A 27,698-nucleotide genomic window follows, 5' to 3' on the forward strand; every position below is an offset into this window, starting at 1 on the left:
AGCCTGTTGACTGAGTGGTTAGCACATCCGCCTCCCAGTACTGAGAACTCGGGTTTGAGTCCAGGCTGCGGCCTTGCTGGGTGGAGTTCGCATGTTCTCCCCATGCCTGCGTGGGTCTTCTCCAGGTACTTCGGTCTCCTCCCACATTCCAAAGACATGCATGGCAGGTTCATTGGGCTCTGTGATTTGTCCCTCGGTATGCTTGTGGGTGTGAGTGTGTTTTTCGTCTCTGTGTGCCCTGCGGTTGACTGGCAACCAGTTTAGGGTGTCCCCCGCCTACTTCCCGAAGCTGGCTGGAATAGGCTCCAACACCCCCGCAACCCTAGTGAGGAGTAAGTGGTTAAGAGAATGAAATGGATGGATTAATGTAAAAATAACACCCTAACGTGTGGACTGACCAATACCATAGATTTATTAATTGGTTTCAGCCCAATGCCAGCAATATAAGAACATTTCCATGTCCCCCATAATATCATTTGCCTATAAAATTTCTGTAAGTACACCTCTGCATTAGCGCTAATATATACATACATACATACTAATACTCAATGCACTCTCCCTGACAACTACTGCCACCAACTGCAGTGGTAATGCAATTACACTTCATTCTAGTACTTTATTCTAGTGCTGGGGGGTTCACACATGCCCCTGTTCTGTCGGATCAGCATACCCGTATGCTGATCTGACAGCTGCCTCTATCGGGCTAGCATACGTAGTCAGAATAGCATTCCTACGTTACGACGATCCCGTAAATGATAATACACTGCAATTAGGCTAAACACAGATGCATATTAAAAACACTAGAGCTACCAAAGAATCATATGTATAGTTAGTTTTAACACGAGCATGCTGTTCTGACGGCTGATTGTAACATCGGTATGCCTTTTTGATGGCTGAAATGGGCACCCACAGCACATTGTTGCCTTAGTTTACTAGTCAAGAAAACATAAGGCCAACTATAGAGCCACATTAAAACTTCAGAGGACAATATGCCAATGCGCTCCCACAAACGATTTGCATGAATTTCTGTATTTTTTAGATTTAAGTCTTCGCGTCTCATTTCGTCATTTTGTTAGGAGTTCGGCAAAGCCGAGTAATTTGGATCCCAAAGCAGACAAACAAAAGGGGTTTTACAAAAAAGGGTTTATTCAACACAAAGCGCACGCGACACGTGGAATAAATCAAAAGGCACTACAAATGCACGACGCTAGGTCGGCCTCAAAGTACAACGCAAAATAACTTCTATACACGTAACACAAAACAATGTACTTACTCTAGTAGGTGTAAACGTGAAGGACACAACATGAGAGTACATAAAATACACAACCACTAAGCGCAGGCAGCTGATGGGCACATGGGAGAAAGCAAACAATCCTTTGGCACCAGAAGACTGCCGCAGCCAGCCTTAAATAGCTGCCGATTGCTGATAAGTGACAGGTGTGATTCAGAGCACCTCCTACTGCTCACTAGAGGGAGACAAAGCACACCAGAGCACAGACCTAACAGTACCCCCCCATTAACGGACTCCCCTAGGCGGCCCACCAGCCTTATGCGGATGGAGAGAGTGGAAATCACGCAGAAGCGACGGATCAAGGATCCAGGAGCGGGGGACCCAGGAACGCTCCTCAGGACCGTAACCCTCCCAGTCGACCAAATACTGCACCCCCCGACCCCTCTTCCTGGAATCAAGGATAGCGTTAACAGTGTAGACCTGCTCACCATCGACAAGGCGAGGATGAGGAGGAGGCACTGCCGGAGGGTTCAAGGGGCTGGAAGAAACTGGCTTGAGCAAGGACACGTGGAAAACTGGATGGATCTTCATAGACTGAGGAAGAACGAGTTTCACAGAAACTGGGTTCACCACAGAGTCAATAGTAAACGGCCCAATGTACTTCGGACCCAACTTCTTGGCCCCACCAGCCAGGCGCAAGTCCCTTGCAGACAACCAGACCTTCTGCCCCGGAGAATAGGAAGGGGCCGGCCTCCGGTGGCGATTGGCAAGGAGGCTGTTGCGTGCAGCAGTACGAGCCAGGGCCGCCCTCGTGTCCCTCCAAACCCCGTGGGCTCGTCTCAGGTGAACCATCACCTCATTCTCCTGTGAAGGAAACAATGGAGGCTGGAACCCATACGCTGTCATGAATGGAGACCGCCCAGTAGCAGAGCAGACAAGGGTGTTGTGTGCATACTCCACCCAAGGCAGAAAAGAAGACTAGGATGAGGGATGTCGATGACACACACAGCGCAGGGCGGCTTCCAATTCATCCTTTCTGTCTGGCCATTAGATTGTGGGTGATATCCTGACGACAGGCTTGAAGAGGCCCCCAATGCTTTACAGAACCGCTTCCATACTTGAGAAACAAACTGAGGGCCTCGATCAGACGGGATGCCGTGTATTCTAAAAACGTGTTCAACAAGCAGGCTCGCCGTCTCCATGGAAGAAGGCAGTTTAATAAAATGAGCCATCTTTGAGAACCTGTCCACCACGCTGAGAATCACAGCCTTTCCTGATGACATTGGGAGGCCGGTGATGAAGTCCAGTGCAACATGGGACCACGGGCGCGAGGGAATGGGCAGCGGATGAAGCAAACCCGCAGGCGGACGATGCGAAGACTTGCTGCAGGCGCAAACTGGACAAGCGGAAACAAACTCTTCAATGTCTTCGCGCATTGTGGGCCACCAGAACCTCTGAGCAACAAGGAACAGTGTTCGTCTTATTCCTGGATGGCAGGCCACTTTCGAGGCGTGTCCCCACTTTAACACATCGGGCCGCAGCGCCACTGGAACAAACAGCTTCCCCGGTGGTGTGTCGACTGGAACTTCGATTCTGCTCCCTGCTTCCTCCACCAGCTTCTCGACTTCCCACCTAAGGGAACCCACAATCCGTGTCCCAGGGACCACCGTTTCCATGGGTTGCCCCTCCACCATTGGGTCGTGTAGTCTGGACAGCACATCAGGCTTGCTATTCTTTGAACCAGGACGGTAGGTAATGACGAAGTTGAATCGGGTCAGGAACAGAGACCAGCGTGCCTGACGCGGATTGAGGCGTTTAGCTGACCGGATGTATGCCAAGTTCTTGTGGTCCGTGAATATTTGAAATGGTTCTCTGGCACCCTCCAGCCAGTGCCGCCATTCCTGTAGAGCCAAGACAATGGCCAGCAACTCCCTGTTGCCTACATCATAATTGACCTCTGCTGGGCTAAGGCGTCGAGAGAAGAAGGCGCAGGGGTGCAACTTCTGGTCGACTGGGGATCTCTGGGACAGGACTGCCCCCACTCCTGTATCAGATGCGTCGACCTCGACAACAAAAGAAAGATCGGTGTTAGGATGGATCAACACGGGCGAGTTTGTAAACACATGTTTTAGGTCTGCAAAGGCGGCCTCCGCTCTGGGAGTCCATATGAATGGTATTTTATTGGATGTCAGCCTTGTCAGAGGTTCTGCTTTCATGCTGTAATTGCGGATAAATCGCCTATAGAAATGGGCAAACCCTAAAAACCTCTGCAAGTGCTTTCTTGATCTTGGAGTCGGCCACAGCTTGTATTTTGGCTGGATCAGCGCGAAGTTGACCGTTCTCCACTATGAGTCCAAGGAACTGGACTGACGCCGAGTGGAACTGCCATTTTTCGGCCTTCACATACAAGCGGTTCTCTAACAGACGTTGCAAAACCATCCTAACATGCTGGCGGTGTTCTTGCAGATTCCTGGAAAATATCAGGATATCATCTGTAGACGAAACAGAACACGTTCAACATATCCCGTAACACGTCATTGATCAGGCACTGAAAAACAGCAGGTGCATTGGTTAGGCCAAACGGCATCACCAAGTACTCAAAATGGCCAAGTGGAGTATTGAACGCCGTTTTCCACTTGTCTCCTTCTCGCATTCTAACCAAATGATAGGCATTGCGGAGGTCCAATTTAGTGAACATTGTAGCAGCTTGCAATGGCGCAAAAGCCGAGTCCAACAAAGGGAGAGGATATTTATTCTTAATTGTTATCTCATTGAGACCCCGGAAATCTATACACGGTCGAAGGGTTTTTTCTTTATTGTCAGTGAAATAGAACCCTGCACCAATGGGGGACTTTGAGGGACAAATTAACCCTGCAGCTACTGAGGACGAGATGTATTCTCGCAAGGCTTCTTGTTCTGGTTTGGAAACTTGGTACATCTTAGACACAGGCAATCGAGCGTTGGAGACCAACTCAATGGCGCAATCATATGGGCGGTGAGGAGGCAAAGATTTGGCACGGTCATTGCTGAACACTAGTTTAAGATCATGATAGTCAGACGGCACGTTTTCCAGGCTACTGGGTTCTGATTCTTTCTTTGATTGAATTGGAATGGCAGCGGACTGCAAGCAGTGCGAGTGACAGAATACACTCCAATTCTCTATCCGAGGCTTTTCCCAGTTGATATCGGGATTATGGAGTTTCAACCATGTAAGACCAAGTATGACTGGAGCTAATTTACAGGGCATCACAAAGAAACGTCGAGATTCAACATGGTTACCCGAGAGCCGTAAGGTCAACGTGGCTGTAACCTGTATAATCTCTGCTAAGAGTTTACCATTGAGGTCCAGTACCCGCCTGGGCTTTTTAAGACAGAATAATGGGCACTTAAGAGCCCCCACCACACAGTGGTCCACAAAACATTCATCAGCCCCAGAGTCTATTAATGTGGTCACCCTTAAATTGCCACCGAAGCCCGATATATCGCCCTCTATTTTCAGTCTCTGTTCGCTGTCACAGTTTCTTAGTTCATCTGGAATCGAGTCTTCATCGAATAACTCACATTGCTGGTCACTGTTGAGACGACTTTGTGCAGTAGATCCGTTCCCACTGCTAGGACGCGGCGAGGACGTGTTCTGGAGTCGATGAATCGCTGTACAGGCCGCCACCTGGTGGCCTGATCGACCGCAGTATAGACACAGCCTCTCCCGCATCCGTCTCTGACGCTCACCGGCCGTGAGCCGCCCCCCGCCGAGTTGCATAGGTTCCTCTGTTGTAGCCGCAGGTCTCAATGGCGCACCTGCAACGGGTTCCCGGAGAGTTCCAATCTGGCCATTGGACATCCAGGAGAAGTGGTTCCAAGAAACGGCCCACGTTCCTCGGTTCACTCTCGCTCTCGTTCCCTCAAACGATTATCTAGTTTTATCGCCAGTAAAATTAATTCCTCCAAGCTGGAGCAGTCATCGCGGGTGGCCAGTTCATCCTTAATTCTGGGACCAAGTCCCCGCCGAAAAATCCCACACAGAGCGGCCTCATCATAACCGCTCTCAGCTGCCAAAATTCGGAACGTGACCGAATAATCGGCGACCAATTATATTCCCTGGCAAAAGTCCAGCAGACGGCTACCTGCCTCCTTACCCTTGACTGGGTGATCAAATACTCTTTTAAGCTCAGTTTTGAAAGTTGAAAAGGAGGTACGGATAGCGGGGTTGGAATTGCTTACTACCATTGCCCATGTAGCTGCCTTATCGGTAAGCAAACTCATCATGTAAGCGACTTTCGACTTATCTTGTTCCAAAGTATAGGGTTGCTGATCAAATATTAATGAACACTGGTGAATAAATTGACAGCACAAACCAGGTTCACCCCCATAGCGGGTCGGGTGTGGCAAGGTGGGCTCACGCAAGTGGGGTGCAGGGGTCGTTAATCCCACAGGGATGTTAGATGGTACGCCATCTCGTGGAGCAACTTGCTCTAAACGAGAAGTCAACGTAGTCATATGGTTAGTTAATGCAGCAACAGCATCCGTTAACTCGCGTATTGACTGCTCGTGTCTACCCACGAGCTGTCCTTGACAAGCCACTGCATGTGATAATTTTTCAGTGTCTGCGGGATCCATGTTGGCCAAAGGATTCTGTTAGGAGTTCGGCAAAGGCGAGTAATTTGGATCCCAAAGCAGACAAACAAAAGGGGTTTTACAAAAAGGGTTTATTCAACACAAAGCGCACGCGACACGTGGAATAAATCAAAAGGCACTACAACTGCACGACGCTAGGTCGGCCTCAAAGTACAACGCAAAATACCTTCTATACACGTAACACCGGTCCCGTCGCCATGGGGGTCCGTGCCCGCCCTATCAGTCAGCCGTGCCCGCCCTAGCAAGATGACTCACCAACTATTCGTCCTATCAGTCACGTAAACTTGCGCCTTCTGGTTCAAGTAAAGCATGGCGTGCCAGCCAACCACATAGGCCTACCTCCTTTCAAGTTTGGCTTTGATTGACAACTAAGGCTAGCCAATTACAATCCGGATCACGAGGCCTGGGGTGGGGGGGTATGACGCGCGCTCTACAGACGTGCCTTAGCCAAATCTACTTCCGGGTAGATAGTGCGCATTTGCCGGCTGGCGCTGGCATAAAGACTGAGCAGTGAGCACGTCGTGCGGCTTTAATGGGAGCCACCAAACGCCAAACCTTGATCCAGGATGACACAGTTGACATCATTGGGAATCCTGAGTCCACTGGTTACGTTTACAAGTGAGTGGCAAACTTTTATTTTAATTAGTCAACCCACACAGCACGGATGAATTGTAGCAATACACAGTATGCGGTTAACAGACCCAAGCAGTCACACATACACAACAACAACTAAGGAGCATAAAATTATTTATCACTAAAGCAGTTGCAGTTCAATGTGAGTTGAATTCTCTCTTTTTTTTTATTGCCAAGTTTGTTCATGTTGATGACTGTCACTAAGTTCTAATTTAAAAAAAAAAAAAAAACAGCACTTTACACATCCTTTTGGATTGATATTCTGCTTAGTTTTTTTACTGAACCCATATGTTGTTTCTGTATATCATCGACATAACTCAACCTTATTTCTAAAACACTTTAAAACATCAATTGCTGCATACAAAGTGCTGTGCATGGAATAGAAATTAGTCTTTTAGTAGACACAAGTGAAATAAAATAAAATAAAATTAATTAGAGTAAATATAAGTAGATAAGTATACACGCAAATAAAATTAATACTAAAAAAGAAATCTGTATAAGTATAGAAATAAAATAACACAAAATACAGAAGGCACCATAAAAAAAGTAAAATGATGTGAAGTCTCATGCTGAGTAAAAGATCAAAGAATAGAGATGTCTGGCAAAAATGATATCCATATCATACAGCCCTATTCCAACATGCAAATGAAGGCAACTGCTAGCCAATTCTAGATAGAAGGGGCTGGGTTGCAGTCATTCATTCGGACATAGTTGTTTCTAGAAGTGAAGAGTGGATTTGTTGCAAATGAACTTTTGAGTTGAATAAATGCAAAATGAACTACACATTTTTTTCAGTTTGTCTTTTAGAGTTCAGATTTCCGCTTTTAAGTGACAGAAAATATTTCTGAGCACTTTTGCAGTTGTCACAATGCCGCTGTTCAACCTGATGAACATTAGATTTAGGTTGATGAAGTGTGCCCCCCCCCCCCCCCCCAAAAAAAAAAAAGTAATGCCCCCCCCCACACACAATTTCTTTCTGGTAGTGATGTGCTTCTCGGGTCGAATCCCTGAAGCGTGTGCCGAGTAATGCAGATGAGTGGTTCATGAACGGCGTGTCAATGCGTGTGTTGATGACGTACGTGGTGACGTTTGAAGCCCCACGAAGCAGGTGTACCACGTGACTGATTCAGGAAATGATTCGCTCGGTTTGAGTGTAGTTCGAAATAAAAGCGGCAAAGAAACGCTATGGATTCCCCTTCACTTTTTGTGTTTTCGGGTCCGTTATTGCGCTACTTTTTTTGCTTTTGGCATTCGATTTGACGAGCTTCTTTTTGCGATGGAACCAGCAAGAAAGAGATTTTCCCTTGTTTAGGAGCACTTTGAGCAGATCTCACCTCAGAAGGTAATGCACTGCAATTACGGTACTATTTTAACAGATTCCAATAATAAAATAAAATAAAATGTGACAACACATAAAATTCACATTTTTCTGTTCACAGTTGAAAGTCCCCTTCAGTACTGGGAATCACAGAAATATACGCGTCCAATTCTATACAAACTTGCTATCTCATATCGATGCACCCCTGCTTCATCAGTACCATGTGAAAGAGTTTTTTTCCAAAGCAGGTGAAATTCTCTGCAAAAAAAAAGAAACCGCCTGAGTCCAAAAACTTCGGAAAAAATAGTTTTTAAATAAAAATGAATAAGCACTTTATTTTACCTCCTTATTTCACATTTTCACTTGTTGCATAAGCACAAACATAGACAAAGTAACGCAGAACAATTCATGTTAAAACACTCTTCAAATATATATTCTTTTGTATTTAGAGCATGATTTACACCCCACCATTTTATTGCATGCACTAAGCATGTTATACATTTTTCTGTCCACGTGATGGCGTAGTCGAGGAAATGAATCATCTTGAAGCCCCGACGTGTGTGTGAAGCATTTCACTGCAGGGCTTCATTGCTTTACTGGGCTTCATTTTGCCATCACTACTTTCTGGTGACGGGTCTGCGTAACACAAAACAATGTACTTACTCTAGTAGGTGTAAACGTGAAGGACACAACACAAGAGTACATAAAATACACAACCACTAAGCGCAGGCAGCTGATGGGCACATGGGAGAAAGCAAACAATCCTTTGGCACCAGCAGACTGCCGCAGCCAGCCTTAAATGGCTGCTGATTGCTGATAAGTGACAGGTGTGATTCAGAGCACCTCCTACTGCTCACTAGAGGGAGACAAAGCACACCAGCGCACAGACCTAACACATTTTGCTGACTGCTGCGTTCAGGTGTAGGCTAATGTGCACAGGGTTGTCATACGAAAACATTTTTATATATCAAAACAAGCTGCTGTCAATAAATCAAACAAAAACCATATGCAGGCGCGGATGACAGTTTCCTCACCAAACTGAGGCTGAATGCACATTATAATGACTAGCACACGAACTGGCCACTTGGTGACACAATTGTCATTTCTAATTAGTGTAAAAGGCAACATTATAATCAAACAACAAAACATTGGCTCCAGCGATACCCATTATGTATGATAGTTGTCTACATGACAGAAAATTGTCTAGATTTAATTGAACATATTTTGCAGACTGTGAGAGAATTTGCCAGTTGGAACACCATTGCTTAATTTGGAAAGAAACATATGAGAAGACTCGAAAAAAAATGAGCTTTATTGTTGAATTCAAAATTAAAACCGATGCAGGAGGACTATGTAACATATTTTATGTACAAACTACAATACACGTTGCCAGTTTGCTAAAAGTACAAAAACATCAAGTGACAAAAACTACACAACCTACGTCTCAAAAGATTCCAAACTACGATGGCTGTAGCAAGTCAGCAATTTAAGTTGCATTTTTTTTTTACACTTAAAAACGTTATTCTGCACATTCAGCATGTGTCCACTGCAGACAGAATTCACATTGCACCTTAAAATAAGAAGAAAAAACACACATTAGTGAAGCCCCAAAATTGTTTTTGAATAAGTGTAGCACAGTACAAGCATCTAACTGTCACTGTGCCATAATAATAACGCACAGTGATCCACGACGCTAACTGCAGAACAAAACTTACTCTCGGAATAAAATACTTTCACTATATAAAATAATTACAAAACGAAGTAAAATGCAGTTCTAAATAATCAGTTATTGCATACTTTTACTTACTTGTCAGCCGAGGTATGCTGCTCCGACGAGTTCGACAGCGTGATGATGTAGTTGCCTACTGCGCATGCGTAGCGCGTGCGCAGATGTGTGAGGTATGCTACTTCGACGGGTATGCTGGTTTGTCAGAACACCCCCCTTGTTATCCCCCCAAGACCAAAAAACGTGGTTCATGAGATTGTTTTTGTACCATACAGATTGTACTATACTGTCTCACCCCTACTCAAGAATAACAATAATAATAATAATAATAATAATAATAATAATAATAATAATAATAATAATAATAATAATAATAATAATAATAATACTACTACTACTACTACTACTACTACTAATAATAATAATAATACTAATAATAATAGTTGTGTAAATGTACTGTAATGCCATGTCCTCTTTGCTCTCCAAGGTCATGCAAAGAGGTCATCGTTGACCAAAGCTGTGATTAATGAGCTGATAAATCCGCAATGTGACCTGGTCTATTGACAAACTTACGTATGTTCTTTATTAGGGTAGGCACACCCCAGGCTGAAAACCTTCAACACCACCAAATTGATGTGCGCACACCCAGACACACACGACAAAATAACAATAAACCAGACCCAGATTCCTTTCGTTATTTTACAATCACTCACTATTTACAAAGACAATTTACTGTACAATCAGTATAGTGATGAAACTGGACTTTGAGAAAATTCTCTGTGAGGAATACAACCAATTTGTTTCCGTCTTCATCTGTCCACACAAAGTAACTATCGCCTAATTGGAAAGTTAATACTGTGCTAAAAGCCAGCGTTTAGGCTTTGGGCTAAATCAAATCGGTGTGAACGTAAACATGGCTTCAAGGTGCATGTTTAAGTGATCTTGTGCGTAAATGTGTGTTTAATTTAGCCAGTCTCCTAACAACAGCTCTTGGGGCCACATGCATGTGTGCAGCTGTGACTAGTGCATGTCAGTGGCATATAATGGATGAGGAAGACATTGTGGTCCCCAGTGAGAGACACGAGATGTATAAAACCTGCTTGCACTCCTGATGCTCCCACCACTATCTCACAAATGTTGGGATGGGCGTTTGTGGCCCTGGACTTAGAGGGCGATTATCATTTTTGACTCAACACTACACTGCCTTTAGGAACACAAAAGAAAACAATTATACAGTTTACCTTGAACTTCACAAGAATGTCTTTACAGACAAGGAATGGTAAGTATGAATTAACAAACGGTAAATTTATGTGATGATAATTACATATTTTTTTTCTCTTCAGATTCACCACTGTCTCAAAGCTGTAAATTACCTTCGATGTATTGCACAAACGGTCTATCAAGCCTTAAGGTTCCGCCGGTCAATCAGGTCAAAGTTCAGCTGGAGATGCATGCACTTTGGCAGCAGTTTGATGAACTAGGTACCGAAATGATAGTCACCAAAGCCGGAAGGTAACAATAAGCCTAAACTTATACTTGGTGCTTCTGCTTGAAATTGCCTGTGATCCCTTTTTTGTTAAAAAATAAAAATAAAAAAAATCGCAGGAGGATGTTTCCAACATTCCAGGTGCGAATCTCAGGAATGGATCCTGCTGCTGAATATGTCCTGCTCGTGGACTTTATTCCTGTTGATGATAAAAGATACAGGTAAACCTCATTCAAAAATAGACATACTGTATGTTTTCACCATGGTGACTAAGACCACACCATTTTTTTTTGTTGAGTTAGGTCTGACAGCTGTTTTTTTTTGTTTTTTTGTTTTTTTGTTTAATGTATATAAAAATGCTGTACTTGACAGATAGGTGCTTGTTCTATAATTTTTAATGTGCTTGTTCTATCATTTTTTTACAATGTGCAATATGACCGCAATGTTTGTTATGGCTACTACCTCTTAATTCCTTTGCAGATATTCATAGTGCTGATCCAATCATACGTATAATCATCTGTTCTTACTACAGACTTACTATAGCTAATCAGTGGAATTTTGCAAAGAAAAAAGCATGGCATGCTAGAAAAAAAAAAGACTGCAATTTTGGAATCAGCATGGCAATTTTAGTTTTAATCAGCAAGAAAATAATTGAACAGAAATGTAATGATCTAATCTGCTGAGTTTGGTTATAATGCGTGTGTGCTTGTCAGATATGCCTTCCACAGCTCATCGTGGTTGGTGGCAGGTCGAGCAGATATTGCCGCTCCAAGCCGGATGCACTTCCACCCAGACTCACCAGCTCGTGGAGCCCAGTGGATGAAGCAGACTGTGTCATTTGACACTCTCAAGCTGACCAATAACCTCCTTGATGACAATGGACATGTCAGTTTTTGTCGTGACGTTTACAAGGATCTTTTTTTCAAGGGAAGTCAATGCGAAAAATATGGTCTATGCAGCCCCACTAGTCTTTTTTTATTAGGCTTATGGACTATGACTAAAGCAACAAAAAAATTTATTCATCTCAGGGGAGGCCTTTTTGCCACTTGCTGTCCACTCAACTGAAAACTACATCAGAGTTTCTCAGGCCTCAGGTAAGGACCAATCACGGCACAGCTTGTGAATGTCACATGACCAAACTTCAAAAAGAGGTGAGATGTGATTGGTTGTAACCTGAGCTATTGAGCAACTGTGGCCGCGTTCACACGAAAGCCCGTTTCAATGTATCCGCACAAGTTTCTTACCGTTTGGGCAGTTCATCCATACGGCGACGCGGTTTCGGAGCTTGAAACCGGTCACTTTTGGAACGGTATGTTCCAATGTGGACACCATATGCGGGATACTCCTCCAATGATGAAGTGTCATCATTGTTTGGCGCAACCTCCTTAGCTTGTTCATGCTTTTACAGCACAATGTTTTGTGTGATGTTGTACTTGAATCATTGTCACTTCTCCTGTGTTCGTCTCACTAATCTGAATATAATACTGGATTACACGCCCGTGCAAGCCATTGAAGCGACAGGGCAGCCATTTTACTCCTCCCATCTCCCAAGCAGACTATTATTTAAACTACTTTGAAGACCCCCTTTTCTTTTATCACTCAGTTGCTAGACCCCTATTGTTCTACTAAGTACTGTCTCAAATGTTCTCTAATATCAATACTGGAAATTTATAGGTTCATATGATGAGAATAGTCTCCGGTTCGAGTCCAGGCTTGGACCTTCCTGGGTGGAGTTTGCATGTTCTCCCCGTGCCCGCGTGGGTCTTCTCCGGGTACTCCGGTCTCCTCCCACATTCCAAAGACATGCATGGCAGGTTAATTGGGCACTCTGAATTGTCCCTAGGTGTGCGTGTGAGTGTGGATGGTTGTTCGTCTCTGTGTGCCCTGTGATTGGTTGGCAACCAGTCCAGGGTGTCCCCCGCCTACTGCCCAGAGCCAGCTGAGATAGGCGCCAGCACCCTCCGCGACCCTTGTGAGGAATAAGCGGTCAAGAAAATGGATGGATGGATGGATGGATGATGAGAATAGTTTCTCGGGAGGAGTAATATGGCGGCCTCATGGCTTCAAAAGTCTTGGCCTATTGGATATTCAGATTAGTGGTTCATCTTCTTCGCTGATTCTTATTCTATGCTTTCCGTTACCTCCCTTTGGTAGCGTTACAGCGCCACTCCACACGGCATATATATTACAGCCATTAAATGTCCTCAGTGTCTTCTTTTGAGCACTCTGTCTGTACAAGATTTGTTTGAGGAACGAAGCCGGCTTTGCTTCCTTGTGAACACGGCCGATATAATTTTCAGTTGACAGCAAATGGCAAAATGGCCATCACTTAAGATGGAGGAAAAACAGGTGAATTTTGCTGCTTAATTCGTTTTCCATAAACACAATATTAATCAGAATTCTGTGTTTAGACTAGTGGGGGTGCACACAACATTTTATAGAGAACGTATTTGGGTTGACTTCCCCTTTAATGAAAATGATACAAATCTTTGTTCAAGATGCTTCTTTCCTTTTCCCTGACAGATGATATTGAATTCTATGCATCGCTACCAACCACGCTTCCATGTAGTGTATGTGGATACAGCACCCAACAGCCATTTAAATGCGCATAGAAACTTTTGCTCCTTCTCTTTCCCGGAGACACGCTTCATGGCAGTCACTGCCTATCAAAACCACAGGGTAAGAAAGACAGATTTTGATTTTATTTATTTATTTATTTATTTATTTATTTATTTATTTATTTATTTATTTTTAAGATTATGGGATGCTTCTTTGCCTTCTATTACTGGCCAATCTAATCTATCTTTCCGCCAGATCACTCAACTGAAGATAGCCAGCAATCCATTTGCTAAAGGCTTCAGAACAACAGACGCACAGGATTGGTTAGTCATAGTGTCTGATTAATCCAGAGTACAGCTGGCCTTATTAACAAGGTGTCAGATGAATGCTTTATGTGAACACAGGGGGAACAATTCCAAACCTCTTGGGGTGTGGTATCCACCAGAGGACAGGACAGAACAACATGTCACAAACACAGAAAGGGAAAGGGGCTTAAAAGAGTCAACAGGTGAGTTTAATTATGGATTTCCACTGTGTATAAATTATTCATTGTACCGTAATATTTGACAATAAAATGCTACATCTAATTTTTCATCTTGGTGTTTTTATAATTTATTTTCATCATTAATTAATTCCTTGTTTTTGCATTTGTTCTTGCATTTGCAGCACAGGAGGTGGTCTCGCATCTGATGGAGCAGCAGAGTGGACAGTTTTGCAACTTCACAGATGCAGTAGCAGGAAACGGGAATCCAGTTTCCTTCCTCAACCGCATACCATCTTACTGGGAATGTGCCAGATCATCTCTGAGCAACAACGTGTCGTAAAGAAAATCAATGAGATAGACTTTACCTACATCCTGCAAGCATTAGCTGTATTGTATTGTCATATTGCTGTGACCAGTACTGAGAAATAACAAATACTGTACATCTGTATTTTTTTTTTTCAGGAATTTGTAACTTAGGCATTATTTTTGTCTGATGACTTTTTATTTTACCCTCTACATTTGAAAACACATATCAGTACTTTTTACTCTTTTGTCAAATAGGCTCATTATTTTTTTTTCATAACGATTAAAGTCTTGTGTGATTGAGATCTTGGGGTCAGAAAATATAGGGAGAACATGGAGTAATAATGTGAATAGGGCAGAATGATGACAGCAACAGATTTGGAGAAGCAATGTTTAGTTCCCATTTACTGCCCTACTGAAGAGAATTGTTTGATGACGTTGGCCACAAGAATGTTTCATGGCAAATCTTGTGCTGGTCTAGACCACCAGGTTCTGGTGTTCAGGTTGTTTCTGTCTAATCTGAAAATAACACACACAAGTAAGATATATGTTTTCAGTTGTTCTCGTTTGGTAACTTGACATTTTTATTACTTCACATGCAATCTAATGTGGTTTTTAATTAGTGCCTCCACTTGGCCTATATGTAAGTAAATAAAATAGGGAAAGTATGTATTTGTCTATGGAGATTTTTATTTTTCCATTGTATCAAGTAATCAAAATGGATATTTTAATATAATGGATATTTCATATAATTAAAAACAAAATACTTGCTCAATGCAGGAAATTGAATTTCGAATCATACAAAATGCACGCATGACGTCACATCCACAGATAGGGCAGGAAATTCAAACCCGAATCCAGTGTGAAAACAATTAGCCAGAGGCTTGCAGCATTATGTAAACAGCTATGGTATTAATCTGCTAATTATAAGACGCTTGAGTCATCAAATTCAATGGCTATTGTAAAGATATGTTTGGGCTCGTTCTTCTCCCATCTGCTGCAACTACTGATGCGTTTAAGGTACACAGAAAATGTCTGAGTTTGTACATCTGAGTACAAATTTTAATCAACCCTCTTCCTGAAGTAAGATCGCCAATTCAGCAAGCCAGACGAATCTTACAAGGCAGACATAAAATGATGCTATTTCTTAATCATGTAAACACTATAGTTACATTTTTTCTTGTACTTTCATCGCTGACAAGCGCTCTTAGGCTAGATAAGTCTTGTGGCATGTACTCAACGATAGCTGAATTGAAATGTACTTTAAACTATATGTCAAAATTGCTACATAATCTTTGCTTTTATTTTAACCAACAATTCTTTTTTTCCCCCACAGTGGTGAGGTTTGCGGCCAAACATAGTGAGGTCCTAAGAAACAGGTAGCACATTATCATGTGCCCTCCTCCCTCCTCCCTTTTTTTTTTTATTTTTACGTTGAGCACCTGCCCCTCTGATGCTTCATGCACGACGCGCATATCTAACTGTAATTTTATTTTGAAAATCATCGCAGGAAGTCAGCGCCTCTTTTCCCAGTGAGTAATGATGCTGGGGCGCTGGAGCCTGAAGATGCAAGTAGGGAGGATGGAGGAAGGCTGAAATGCGGTGAACAAGATGAACGACTCGGTAAGGGTTGCGGATGTGGATGCGAGTGCGTCAATCCGGCAGCCTGCTTGTTATCTCTGCATTCGGTCGTCCGACGCTAGGATGAGAAAAAAAAAGTCACAGGCCTTCGATTGTTGCTTCCCCCTGAGCTCTCAGTAACACCGAGGGTTGCCTGACTATGATGTCCACCGTTTAATACGAACTTCAGCAGTGTAAAGAAGAAATATTTCGTTCTCCGTTTTAATATTACGTCAGTGCAGTACACCGAGGCGAGCACGGTGAACTGTGTCATGGGGTTTAGCGGTCATCTTAGCACGGTCGCCACCTCCCGTCTCCCGATAAATTGAATGCCATATTGAACGGAAACAAGCCACCATCATCTGCTGTGTTCCAACATGCAGTCGTCGAGAGTACAACCTCGCTTGCTGCCAGCATTTCTGGCGTGGACAGTACTATGTCAGCTAGGCGGCGGCCATTCGGCACCGGACGCCTCGGGCCTGCCTCGAGCTATTCGCTTGCCTCTGAGCCAAGGAGCTCGCACCGAATCACCGCCGCCTCTCGAGCGCGGCCACGCGAGGAAGCTGAGTGGTCGCCGGCGTAGGGCTGTGACAGCCAGCGGCATCAACATCAACTTCGTGGACAACATGATCGACAACCTGCGGGGAAAGTCCGGCCAGGGATACTACGTGGAGATGGCCGTGGGCTCCCCTCCGCAAAAGGTAACAGGACTTGGGCACAGCGGGTGTCAAACTCACAACTCACTTTCAAATCAAATTTCAAATCAGTTTATTTTTTTGGCGCATAGTGTTTGTATTTGGAGCCTTGCACCCTGCGATTTTGTTCCTGACCAATTAGTGTATGTTTTTTTAAATTAAATTAAATTAATACATTAAATTAAATACCGTAGGCTTTGTACATACAGTAATTTACTTTAGTAATCAATTTCACAAGAACAAATGAACACATTCACATTAATTTTACAATGTGTCCCTGAGCGAACCTCATGACCTCATGCAGCTAAGCCAGCGATTAACATGACCAAAAGGTGCAAAAAAAAAAAAAAAAAAAAAAAAAAAAAAGGCAATGATGGATCAAACAAAACCAATAAAATAGACGCAAATAAAAATAAACGGTTGTTCCATCCATCTATCCATTCCAGGCCAAAATTGACACTCATGCATCAGGGCCGGTCCATTAAAAAAATAAAAAATGTTGATTATATTTAAATAAAAAACAATTGGCCAGTCATTATTACATGAAATGTGTTATTTTCTCCTGTGTAATAATGCTATTTTAGAGCTGTCAAAATTAATTGATTAATCAACAAATAATCTATAATCAAATTAACAACTATTTTAATAATCAAGTAATCTTTTGGAGCCATTTTTTAATTTAAAGTTGTCCAAATCCTCTGATTTCAGCATATCAACAGTAATTGTTCACTTTGTAGTCCTTCGTGAAAGAAGACTGATTATCTTCAGTGTTTAATCAAAATACGACATTTGCAGACATCTGTTTTTACTTTGGAAAACCATGACCGAACCGGTAACATAGTGAAATATCAGCCCCCCCCCCTTTTTTTTTTTAAATAACTATACAAAGTATGAAATAACCATCAATCAATGGTTAATAAACAGTAATCAAAAAATTGCTTTTGTAATACACTTTTATGCAAAATTAAAATGAATCAGATTAGTCGATTAAACAATTCAATAATCGATAGATTAATCAATTCTAAAAAATATTTTTTAGTGCCAGCATTAATATATCTTTTTATTTTAGCAGAATATTCAATTATTATTCAATAGCATTTCCGGTAGAATATCAGAATACCGAAATATTCAATAGCTGCAGTTCTAATAAGACAACCGTAATTGCTTTGTAATTGAATTTAATTGAGGTTTTTTTTTTTTTTTGGGGGGTTTTTTTATGAACGGAAACACACACTACCTTTGACATGGGCATGTAACTTTCATTCAGTAACTGTTTTGTCTCACTGTGCAAAATATGATACTCGCATCGAGATGTCAGCTGAAGAGGAGCTGAAGAAAGAGACTGGAATGGGCAACCCGAGAGGGGTAGACGGTTCAACTGGAGACAGAAAGAGAAGGACATTTAGGGCAACAGAAACGTCACATTATAAAACAGACATTATAAAAATAAAAACTGTGTGGTGTCGGAGGTGATAAATGGACGCTAATACAGCAACAGAGAAGTGGGGGCTGATGTAATGCAGGGCGCCAGACTAACTTATAAAAAACAATACGAAAAGCACAGTGGTCCCTAATGCATTGTCGAGATAACATTTACAAGTCTTATCCTAGAACTCACTGGATTATCCACATACACCCACTGTTGTTTATGAGCGTATTTGAACATTAGTTCTGTTTCTCTCCACTCATTAGCTGAACATCCTGGTGGATACAGGAAGCAGTAACTTTGCTGTTGGGGCGGCTGCTCATCCATTTCTGCGCAGATATTATCATCGCTCGCTGTGAGTACAAAAATCAGTAGCAAAAATACACAATTTCTTGCATTACAGTATTTATTTATTATACTCTACTGTAGAGCGTTGCAACAGGGCCTTATAATTAAATACCTAATTTCTTTAAAAATAAATAAATAAATTATGTATATGTATATATATATATATATATATATATATATATATATATATATATATATATATATATATATATATCCATCCATCCATTTTCTTGACCGCTTATTCCTCACAAGGGTCACGGGATATATATATACATACATTCATCTTCTTACCCTGCTAAAATGAGTATATATGCAAATTCACCATCGGATTCTTGTATGTGCATATGCCCATTTTTTTTCCACGCCCCCACACATATGTTGATGAATCATAATTTATTCTAATGACACTCATGTCGCGGTTCTCAAATTTAAATAAACCACCCCCCTATTTCACTATGTATTGGCATCCATTTGACAGTATTTCAGACAATGACAAAAAAAGAAGTTTGGCCTCAAAATGTTTATACCTTAATCTTCATCCAACTTTTAAAAGGTTTGTGTCATCTCAAAGCTTTCTAAACACAGAAACTGGCAACATAATATAATGACGATTGACGATGCCAATCTTTTTTTTTTTTTTTATTCCAAAATTAAAGATACATTCCAGAGTTTGTCACTTTGTTACTCATGACTGCCACTTCTGGCCTAAAGCGTTACTGCAGCCTCTGTGTCAAGCTCGTGCAAGGGACATCAGTACATATCTCTGTCTATTCACAGCTCGACCTCTTACCGTGACCTTGGAAGAAGCGTGTATGTTCCTTATACCCAGGGTCGTTGGGAAGGCGAGTTGGGTACAGACCTAGTTTCTGTTCCACACGGCCCTAATGCCACTCTCCGTGCCAACATTGCTGCAATCACCCAGTCTGATCGCTTTTTCATCAATGGATCCAACTGGGAAGGAATCCTTGGACTGGCTTATGCGGATATAGCACGCGTACGTACACTCATCGTTTATTGTTCTCAATGTTCATCAAGGAAATTGGGACAAATATCCATTTGCAATTTTTAGAGACTACAGCCACAACGTACTATTTACAGGCAGGGGCAAACTGTAAATTAGTTAATGCTGGCACATTGGGGATCACAGGCGGTGTTGATACCGTTGATTCATAGAAAAGTTGTCGAGGCTCTGCTGATTATTTATTTATTTATTTATTTTTAACTCATTCGCTCCCAGACATTTTCACCGAAGCAATCCCATTCGCACCTGGCTGTTTTACTGGATTTGGACTCATTTTGCAAGGCCCAGAGAGTATTGTGTTCTATTGCTATAAAAACATGGAACCTATCAAAAGAAAGATTAAAGTCTCTTCTATCATCAGGAAAAAAAAGTATATTTCTACCTGTTTCCGTTTTGCAGCCATTAGCATTAGAATATAGCTAAGTTCAATTTTCACAAATCTATTTAGAATTGTGTCATTTATTTTATTTTATTTTTTTTCAACACAGCCCTGGTTGATCGCCTTTGCTCTGCTGCCACCTGCTGGCTGTTTGTGTAATAACTACCATTTCTGCAACTGTTCTTTGCAGTTGCATTAAAGCTTTATGTATGCTCTAGCCCCAAAAAAACTATACGTTCTTTGTTTTGTTGTTTTTTTTTGCCAAAAAAAACATGTATAAATACGTCTTTGGGACAAAAAAAAACGTTTTTGGCCGCAAATGAGTTAATGGCTCAGTAAACCTCTAGCATGCGGAATTTTTTTGCTAGGCCTGATGTGTGTGCAAAGTTCAATGAGTTTTCGCACATGTTTACATCCTCACCTCTAGCCCCTTCTTCTTCTTTTCGCCCCAAAGGGGATTTTGACTTTTTTTCTTTGCCTGATTGGGGAGTTTAGATCATGTGATGTCACCGATCGTTTCCAACTCTGTGTCTATAAAACCCTTTGAGACCCTTGTAAATAGTATACAAATGAACTTAACTTCACAATCATGGCTTGTGATTGGTTGTAAAAATGACTGAAAATGACGTCACAGTTTAAATTAATCAGATGAAAACTTCTAGGTCAAGTTAGCAATAAATATGACTCTTGTAAATGTGCAAAAATAGGCCAAAGTTGTACATTTAAAACAGAACCAGTTCATTTTAGGATATGTCATATGTCGATTTTTTTTTTTTTTTGGTGTGTTTCGGGGTGCTACATGTGTATCCTGATTTTTGCAGGTCTAGGTCAAACAAATAGGGCTTCTTGAACATCTGTAGGGTGCGACACAAAGCCATTTTTTGTAATCATGTAGCAATAACATTAAAATACCAAATGTTTTGTCAGGCCCAATGTGCGTGCAACTTTTTGTCAGAGTTTGTGTATGTTTAATCTCTTAAAATGGGATTCAAGGTTCGATGAATCTCAATACAGTGGCTAAGAAAAATAATCATTTCTTCTATTACAATAGGAACCTTCCAGTGGTAGTTGCTCTGGCACTAATTTAAAACAATAAAAGTAAAACAAATGGGCAACATTTCTTTCCTGCTGCTTTGATATGTGATTGTGATTAATAACATGTGAAATGAAAACTAAAAAAATAAACATTGTGAGTACATTTCTATATCTTTCTTCAGCCTGATGAGAGATTGGAGCCTTTTTTTGATTCCCTGGTTCGACAGACGCCTGTCCCCAACCTCTTCTCTCTCCAGCTGTGTGGTGCTGGTTTTACCCAAAACTACTCTCTGGGCAGCGCCACTGTTGGAGGAAGCATGGTACAACACACGCAGTGATACAAACATATCATCCAGTACCCAATGCATGGCTAATACAATATGTTTACCCTGTAGATCATTGGAGGCGTAGACACATCCCTGTATGTGGGAGAGCTTTGGTATACTCCCATCCGTAGGGAATGGTACTATGAGGTGATTATTGTGCGTATCGAGGTGAATGGACAGGACCTCAACATGGACTGTAAGGAGGTAAGATGAGATGCACATTAAGGCTAGACAGAATTTCTTAGTAGTGTGTCATTGATTGCAAAATCGATCGTTTGTTATTTGTCTTAACTTTACAGTACAACTACGATAAGAGCATTGTGGACAGTGGCACCACCAACCTTCGACTACCCAGAAAAGTCTTCCAGGCTGCTGTCAAGGCTATTGAAGCGGCTTCCTCAGTCAGTCCCCAATTATTGAATTTGTCTATGGATAGGAGTCAAATTGATAGGGAAAAAATAGTAGATCTAGATAATGAATTCAGCTGGTTTAATGAATAGCAAAATGGTCTGTCATATGAGGGTTGAAATGACGGTGGGGGCTTTCAGGTATTATCGCAGCAGGTGTCTTCCATTCCTGTTCCTGCATCTCCAATGTACTTATGGCACTGTACCGTAGATTGATTGTCTTCATTTCCTGGCCTGTATTTCAGACAGAACAGTTTCCATCTGGGTTCTGGCTAGGCGAACAGCTGGTGTGTTGGCAGGCCGGGACTACACCCTGGAACATCTTCCCAGTCATCTCTCTGTATCTGATGAGTGAAAACCGGAATCAGTCCTTTCGAATCTCCATCCTGCCCCAGGTAAAGACACAGAACGTTTGTCTTGCGTCACCACTTCTGGCCTTTACGCTTGTATCTTTGGATGTTAACACAGCTGATTAGGATTGTCACTTGGGATGGGTACCGAAGACGGTATTTGTTATTTTTTTTGGTACGAATCGATTGGGGTCGTTCCTACCGAGCATTGATTTACATGAAATCAAACTGTACCATGTTTCGGTTCAGAAGCACATAATTCTAAGTTAGTGGTTCTTATTAACCTTATTGAATCATTTGAGTCAGGTGTGTGTCAGTTTTATTTTTCCATTTCTTGAAAATTCGAATAAAAATGGGTGGATGGAAACCCAACTTCTGTCTACAACTAATGGTTATCACACAGGAAGGGTGCTAAAATAATGCTTCAGTTTTAACACTGTTTATCTAGAACAGAGGTGGCTAAGTTCGGTCCTCAAGAGCCCCTACCCAGCCCGTTTTCCATGTCTCCCTCCTTCAGCACAGCTGAATCTAATGATCAGCTAATCAGCAAGCTTTGCAGAAGCCTGATAACGATCCTGATCATGAATCAGGTGTGTTAGTGGAGAGAAACATGGAAAACAGGCTGGATAGGGGCTCTCGAGGACCGAACTTGGCCACCCCTGATCTAGAATAACAACAGAAGTGTGGTACCTCTCAGGGTGGGGCTAGACACGCTGGTGTCACCTGATTGGTCAACGGATATTTGACATTTCTATGACAAGAGTGTAATTTGAAGTACACAAGACATGTCATTTGTCAAACAAATCTCGTCTGCTTATCATATCAATAATAATCGTATGATGTCACACTAATATATCTGGATGCAGCTATAGCTGTAATATACTGTAAATATTTTCAACCTACACTGTTAACCGTGTACTGTACTGTAAGTGCACTACTTGGTAGAAGTGCCATCCTAGACATTTTTTTCCCCCCTTTCTTTCTATACAGCAATACCTGCGGCCAGTTGAGGACGTAGCTTCTGCTCAGGAAGACTGTTATAAGTTTGCTGTGTCCCCATCCAGCACTGGCACAGTTATGGGGGCAGTTATCATGGAAGGCTTCTATGTGGTGTTTGATCGAGAGAAGAGCCGGATCGGTTTTGCTGTCAGCACATGCCATGGTGAGTAAGACAGGATGGAGTCGTGGGGAAATGTAGGCTTGAAACAGAATGGATTTGGATTGCATCAAAGGTTGACTTGTATGTTTGGAAATGTACTTGCCCCATTTATTAAACCATGAGTTAACTGTAATTGAACCACCATTTTGAAACGCTGAGTGTGTCAATTTCACTAGCCACACCTTGATAACTGGCAGAGATTTATTGAGTCAGTAAACAAATAAAATAATTTAAATTGTATCTGACAAACAAAAGAAACATCATGCCTCCATTTAAAGAAAGTCCTGTCTATCATTTTCCAACAAATAGCTTGAGCACTGAAGAGAAAGTTGTAACTTTTTGGAAGGTGTCCAACCCATTACATCGAGCGTAATAATACAGAATTCATAAAAACAGCATTATGCCAACAATTAAACATGGTGGTGGCATCTGAGGCAGCTGCTGCAGAACCGTTCACCATGTGCAGTAATTAATGAACCAATGAATTTTCCTGTCTTTACTAAAATCCTGCTGGCAATTGTTGACACCCTCAAGCTCAAGCAGCAGAACAACTATCTAAAACATACCAGCAAGCCCACTTTGAATGGTTTAAAAACGCAAAATAAAGGTCCATCTAAAGTTAAATCCAATGAAGGTGCAGTGATGTGACCTTAAACAGGCACTTCATGCGCAAATAAACTCCGATATGACTGTGTTAAAACAATTCTGTGAAGAAAGAGTGGATCAAAATTCCTTTGCAGAGGTATAAAAGACTTATCACCAGTTGTTGCAAATGCTTGATTTCCGTTACTACTGCAAAGAGTGAAATCAGAAATCAAGAAAGGGGCAAATATTTTTTTCTCTGCACTGTATGTGAGCTTTTATTCTTTTCTCCTAATCACTCCGCCCCACTCTACCATTTTCAGTTCACGACGAGTTTCGCACCGCCTCTGTGAAAGGCCCGTTCTACGGTATTGACCTAGAAGACTGTGGCTACAACATCCCCCAGACAGACGAGTCCACTCTAATGACTATTGCCTACATCATGGCGGGTATCTGTGCTCTCTTCATGCTGCCATTGTGTCTCATGGTGTGCCAATGGCGCTTTGCTCGCTGCCTTCACCCACAGGGGGACTTCTCTGATGACATATCACTTCTGAAGTGAACTGGAGGACGAGTGGAATCATGGAACCCTCAAATTAGCTAGATTTACATGGAGCCTTGTATTCCGATTAGAATCAAACCAAATGTCATGAAAATGCTCCATATGAACGGATTTGCAAGCGTCATGTAAACAGTTCAATCGGAATAGCCAAGCTGGGTCTGATCCGGGCATTTTTTGTCTTGACATAAATGTGTAGTGATGTCTTTTGCGTACTTGAATGTGGCAGCGTCCTACCAGACCTCATCGGTGTTGGGAGAACTTGTTAAACTATTTGTAATTTGTTTTTATCAAGCTGTCACTTTAATAAGAATCACAACTACAGTGCTAAATAGGCAATTGAGCTCTATTTTGATAAGTCAGGTGATGTTTACATCAACAACTGCTCTTCTGATTAATGTAGATGAATGCATGTAAATGGAAGATCAGAATAGATGACGCCACATGTAAACAGTTGAACAGTCACAATTATTTCAATCGGAATGACAAAAAAGTCTCCATGTAAATCCTGAAGAGGAATGATATTTGTACAGTGTTATGAAGTAAGATATTTTTCAGCAATATAAACTGGAAAATAGATGCAGATATGAAGTGAATTCACTATACACTAATACACTATTTGACTCTTGCTTTTGGGACCTGGCCCGCTCCATTTTTATTGTACTCCAAAATGATACGGCTGGTTGTCATGGCGATGCTAAGAGAAACTGTTGCGCTATCGCTTATTAACTGGAGCCCGTCTGTGTGGCAAAGCAAAAATAATTGAAGACGTATTTGTGAGAAATCTAAAATGATACTCTGATCTGACACTTTTTACTTGTACTGAAGAGTTGGTATTGAACCAATAGAATTATTCCTGTTTCATGCAGGCGACTATGCAGATCAGCCTTACATAAAAACAAAGGACAAAAACATATCCAAATAGGGAAACAAATAGCTTTCAGAATTTATTATGTCTATTCAATTTATCGTAAATACTTTATTAGAAACAAGTTTATTAGATGGGTATGGTGGCCCTGAAGTGCAAAACACAATAATTAACAAAACCACACAAAAAAAAACACATATCTAAACACACAATAGCAAATTAAAACATTACAAAAACAATAACACAATGGCTAATTTAAAACATAAATAAATAAATAAACAAAACAACAACCGCAAAAAAAAGAAAGTAATCACAATTGCAAAATCTCAGGGAGGCAGGGGCAGCCATTTTGCCACTTTATGTCGATTGTAAATGACATCACAGTTGCTCAGGTCACAACTAATCACCGTTCACCTCTTTTCTGAGGCCAAGCTGTAATTGGTCGTTGCTGAGTAACTGTGATGTCAGCAAGTGGCAAAATGGCTGCCCCTTGAGATGCATAAAAACAGGCGGATTTTGCTGCTTAACTCATATTTCATAAATACATTAATCAGATTGTCGTGCTAATACTATTGGGGGCACATACAACAAAATATTATTGTAAAGAAAATGTTTGGGCTGACTTCTCCTAACCTATCAGAACAGGGTGGGTATGTGAAGGAGATCAGGCTCATCGCTGATTGGACGAGGGGAAAGGGCTGGTGAACTCATTGTGCCTCTCCAAAAAGTGCTAAGTCTGAACAAAATTGCCTACCACTTCCAGGTTGCGCTTCAGGGCTGCCTTAAAAACAGTGAAAGTAAATTCCCGAAAGAGGTAACAACTAGTGGGGAGAGCAGACGAAAATTGGACGAAAACCCCTCTCAGTACCTGGAGTGTGCAGGTGGCTAATAATCCATTTCCTGATATTGGGACTGCCGCAAGGGCGCCAAACCATATCATTTTATTTTTTGTTTTCTTTAGTGATTGTTTTTGTGTATTTTCTTTTGCAGTCGGGTTTTGTTTTTATGGATTTTTTTTATTTTCTGTTGTGCTTTGCTTGTTTGTTTTGTTTAGTTATTTGTTTTTGTGTTTTTCATTTGTTGTTTTTTATGTATTGCACTATGGGGCCACCGTAGATGGGAACCCAAGAGAAATATATTACAGAGCTTCACGCAATGAATTGACCTGGATGTTTACAGAGTCAAGGAAGCCATAACATTGTACGCAATGGCATGATTAATTGTATGTGGTTTTGGCGTGTTGTTAGATCTACTGTTAGTTGCTTATGGCGAAAAGGAATGAGGTGTGAGCATGTCTGCGTTTGTGTGTGTGCTCGCGTGTAGCTGTACTCGTGAGAAGTATTCAGACAGATTTATTGAATTAAACTACTGAACATTATATAATGACATCTATTAAATTACACTATTTCGCAAACTCCACCAAAGAATTCTTAAGGCAAACTGAAATCTTAAAAAGTCTTATTATACCACCTTGCAATCTGTTTTGCTTGAAACTACTGAACACCGTGTCAGTATTTGATGTCACTTAATGTACTCTAATCTTAAGTGTCTGTTGTACATACGATTTGTTTTACAGGTCTTCAGTTTGTGTTGAAATACAACACATTTAGTTAATGTTGCAAAGAAAGGCTGCATCATTTCACTTCATCGATACTGTATGGTATCTTAAATCTTACCAATCTAAAACCTAAAGGGCTTTTTTTATGTCACCGAGACAGCCCAACTCACTATTGAACGACGTTTAAGAGGCTCAGAAACCAGCTCAAAACATGTTGTGTCATCCACTGGCATGCTGTTGTTCTAATGAAATAGGCCTACAATGTTCTGTCATATTTTGTTCGTTTTTGGGGGGGTTTCTCACTGCAACAAATGTATGTGCAGGCACAGCATATGCTAAGATCAAGACATGCAAATATTTCAAATAAATATAAAAACTATTGAAAGAGATCTTATTTTAACTGTAAAGTCCTGTGACATCATCCTTACCCAAATACATTTTCATCCTGAATATTTATGTCACTTGTCTTTGTGTGTGCTTGTATTACATATTTGTTTTCCGGTGTGTCCCTCAAAATAAACTTCTCAATTTCAAAAATAAAAGATCTGATCTGTGAATGCACATGGATACGTTTTTAAAAATCTGTAGACAAGCAAGCTACACATAGCCAAGCCATGCTCAATAAGCAATGTCACATTTGCTTGTTTCCCACACTAGGTTTAATGTACAGAACAAATTGATATGGTACATTGTTATAAAGACAATGAAACAGAGAAACTAAAGGAATGTTCCAACGAAAACAAAATAAAGTCAAATGCAATACGATACAAATTTAATGAATTATAATTGATGAAGGAAAATAATGGTTCTGGCTTGATTGTGAATGACGGCCACTGATCTGTATATATTACTGAACACGAAAGACCAAGACTTTTGAAGCCGCGAAGCCGCCATATTACTACTCTTAAGAAATGTTTCTCGGCATACGATCCTATACATTTACAGTATCGAAATTTGAGGCAGTTCTTGTAGAAGTGTTTAGTCATCTGC

The 27,698-nt window shown here is 41.4% G+C and overlaps 2 protein-coding genes across 6 annotated transcripts in view; both read left to right on the forward strand.

Annotated features, from left to right (window-relative positions):
• Positions 1-14,970, forward strand: part of LOC144033842 (T-box transcription factor TBX1) — a 30,718-nt gene extending 15,748 nt beyond the window's left edge. For 2 of the 5 annotated variants that reach the window (XM_077542197.1, XM_077542196.1), the window contains exons 3-9: positions 10,887-11,055; positions 11,149-11,250; positions 11,743-11,914; positions 13,553-13,708; positions 13,844-13,911; positions 13,993-14,096; positions 14,260-14,970. In XM_077542197.1, coding sequence (XP_077398323.1) covers positions 10,887-11,055; positions 11,149-11,250; positions 11,743-11,914; positions 13,553-13,708; positions 13,844-13,911; positions 13,993-14,096; positions 14,260-14,501 — 1,013 coding nt within the window. In that variant the 3' untranslated portion in view covers positions 14,502-14,970. Of the gene's footprint in view, positions 1-6,318; positions 6,485-10,886; positions 11,056-11,148; positions 11,251-11,742; positions 11,915-13,552; positions 13,709-13,843; positions 13,912-13,992; positions 14,097-14,254 lie in introns of those variants that run through there. The other 3 variants (XM_077542198.1, XM_077542199.1, XM_077542200.1) reach the window with 3 other exon arrangements.
• A 917-nt stretch (positions 14,971-15,887) lies between these two features.
• Positions 15,888-27,087, forward strand: bace1 (beta-secretase 1). Its single transcript, XM_077541678.1, has 9 exons — positions 15,888-16,696; positions 18,383-18,471; positions 19,242-19,458; positions 21,082-21,219; positions 21,295-21,429; positions 21,525-21,626; positions 21,878-22,027; positions 22,973-23,144; positions 24,047-27,087. The coding sequence occupies exons 1-9, from the start codon at positions 16,373-16,375 to the stop codon at positions 24,283-24,285; spliced, it is 1,566 nt and encodes a 521-aa protein (XP_077397804.1). The 5' UTR covers positions 15,888-16,372; the 3' UTR covers positions 24,286-27,087.
• Positions 27,088-27,698: the final 611 nt, after the last annotated feature.

Source organism: Festucalex cinctus, chromosome 13, assembly GCF_051991245.1.
Source record: "Festucalex cinctus isolate MCC-2025b chromosome 13, RoL_Fcin_1.0, whole genome shotgun sequence".
Classification (NCBI taxonomy): Eukaryota; Metazoa; Chordata; class Actinopteri; order Syngnathiformes; family Syngnathidae; genus Festucalex; species Festucalex cinctus.

Bases quoted from the DNA above. Each gene is read 5' to 3' on its own strand.
- bace1 (XM_077541678.1), top strand. From the start codon at position 16,373: ATGCAGTCGTCGAGAGTACAACCTCGCTTGCTGCCAGCATTTCTGGCG. The intron at 16,697-18,382 runs GTAACAGGACTT...TCCACTCATTAG, and splicing joins TGGGCTCCCCTCCGCAAAAG to CTGAACATCCTGGTGGATAC. The intron at 18,472-19,241 runs GTGAGTACAAAA...GTCTATTCACAG, and splicing joins AGATATTATCATCGCTCGCT to CTCGACCTCTTACCGTGACC.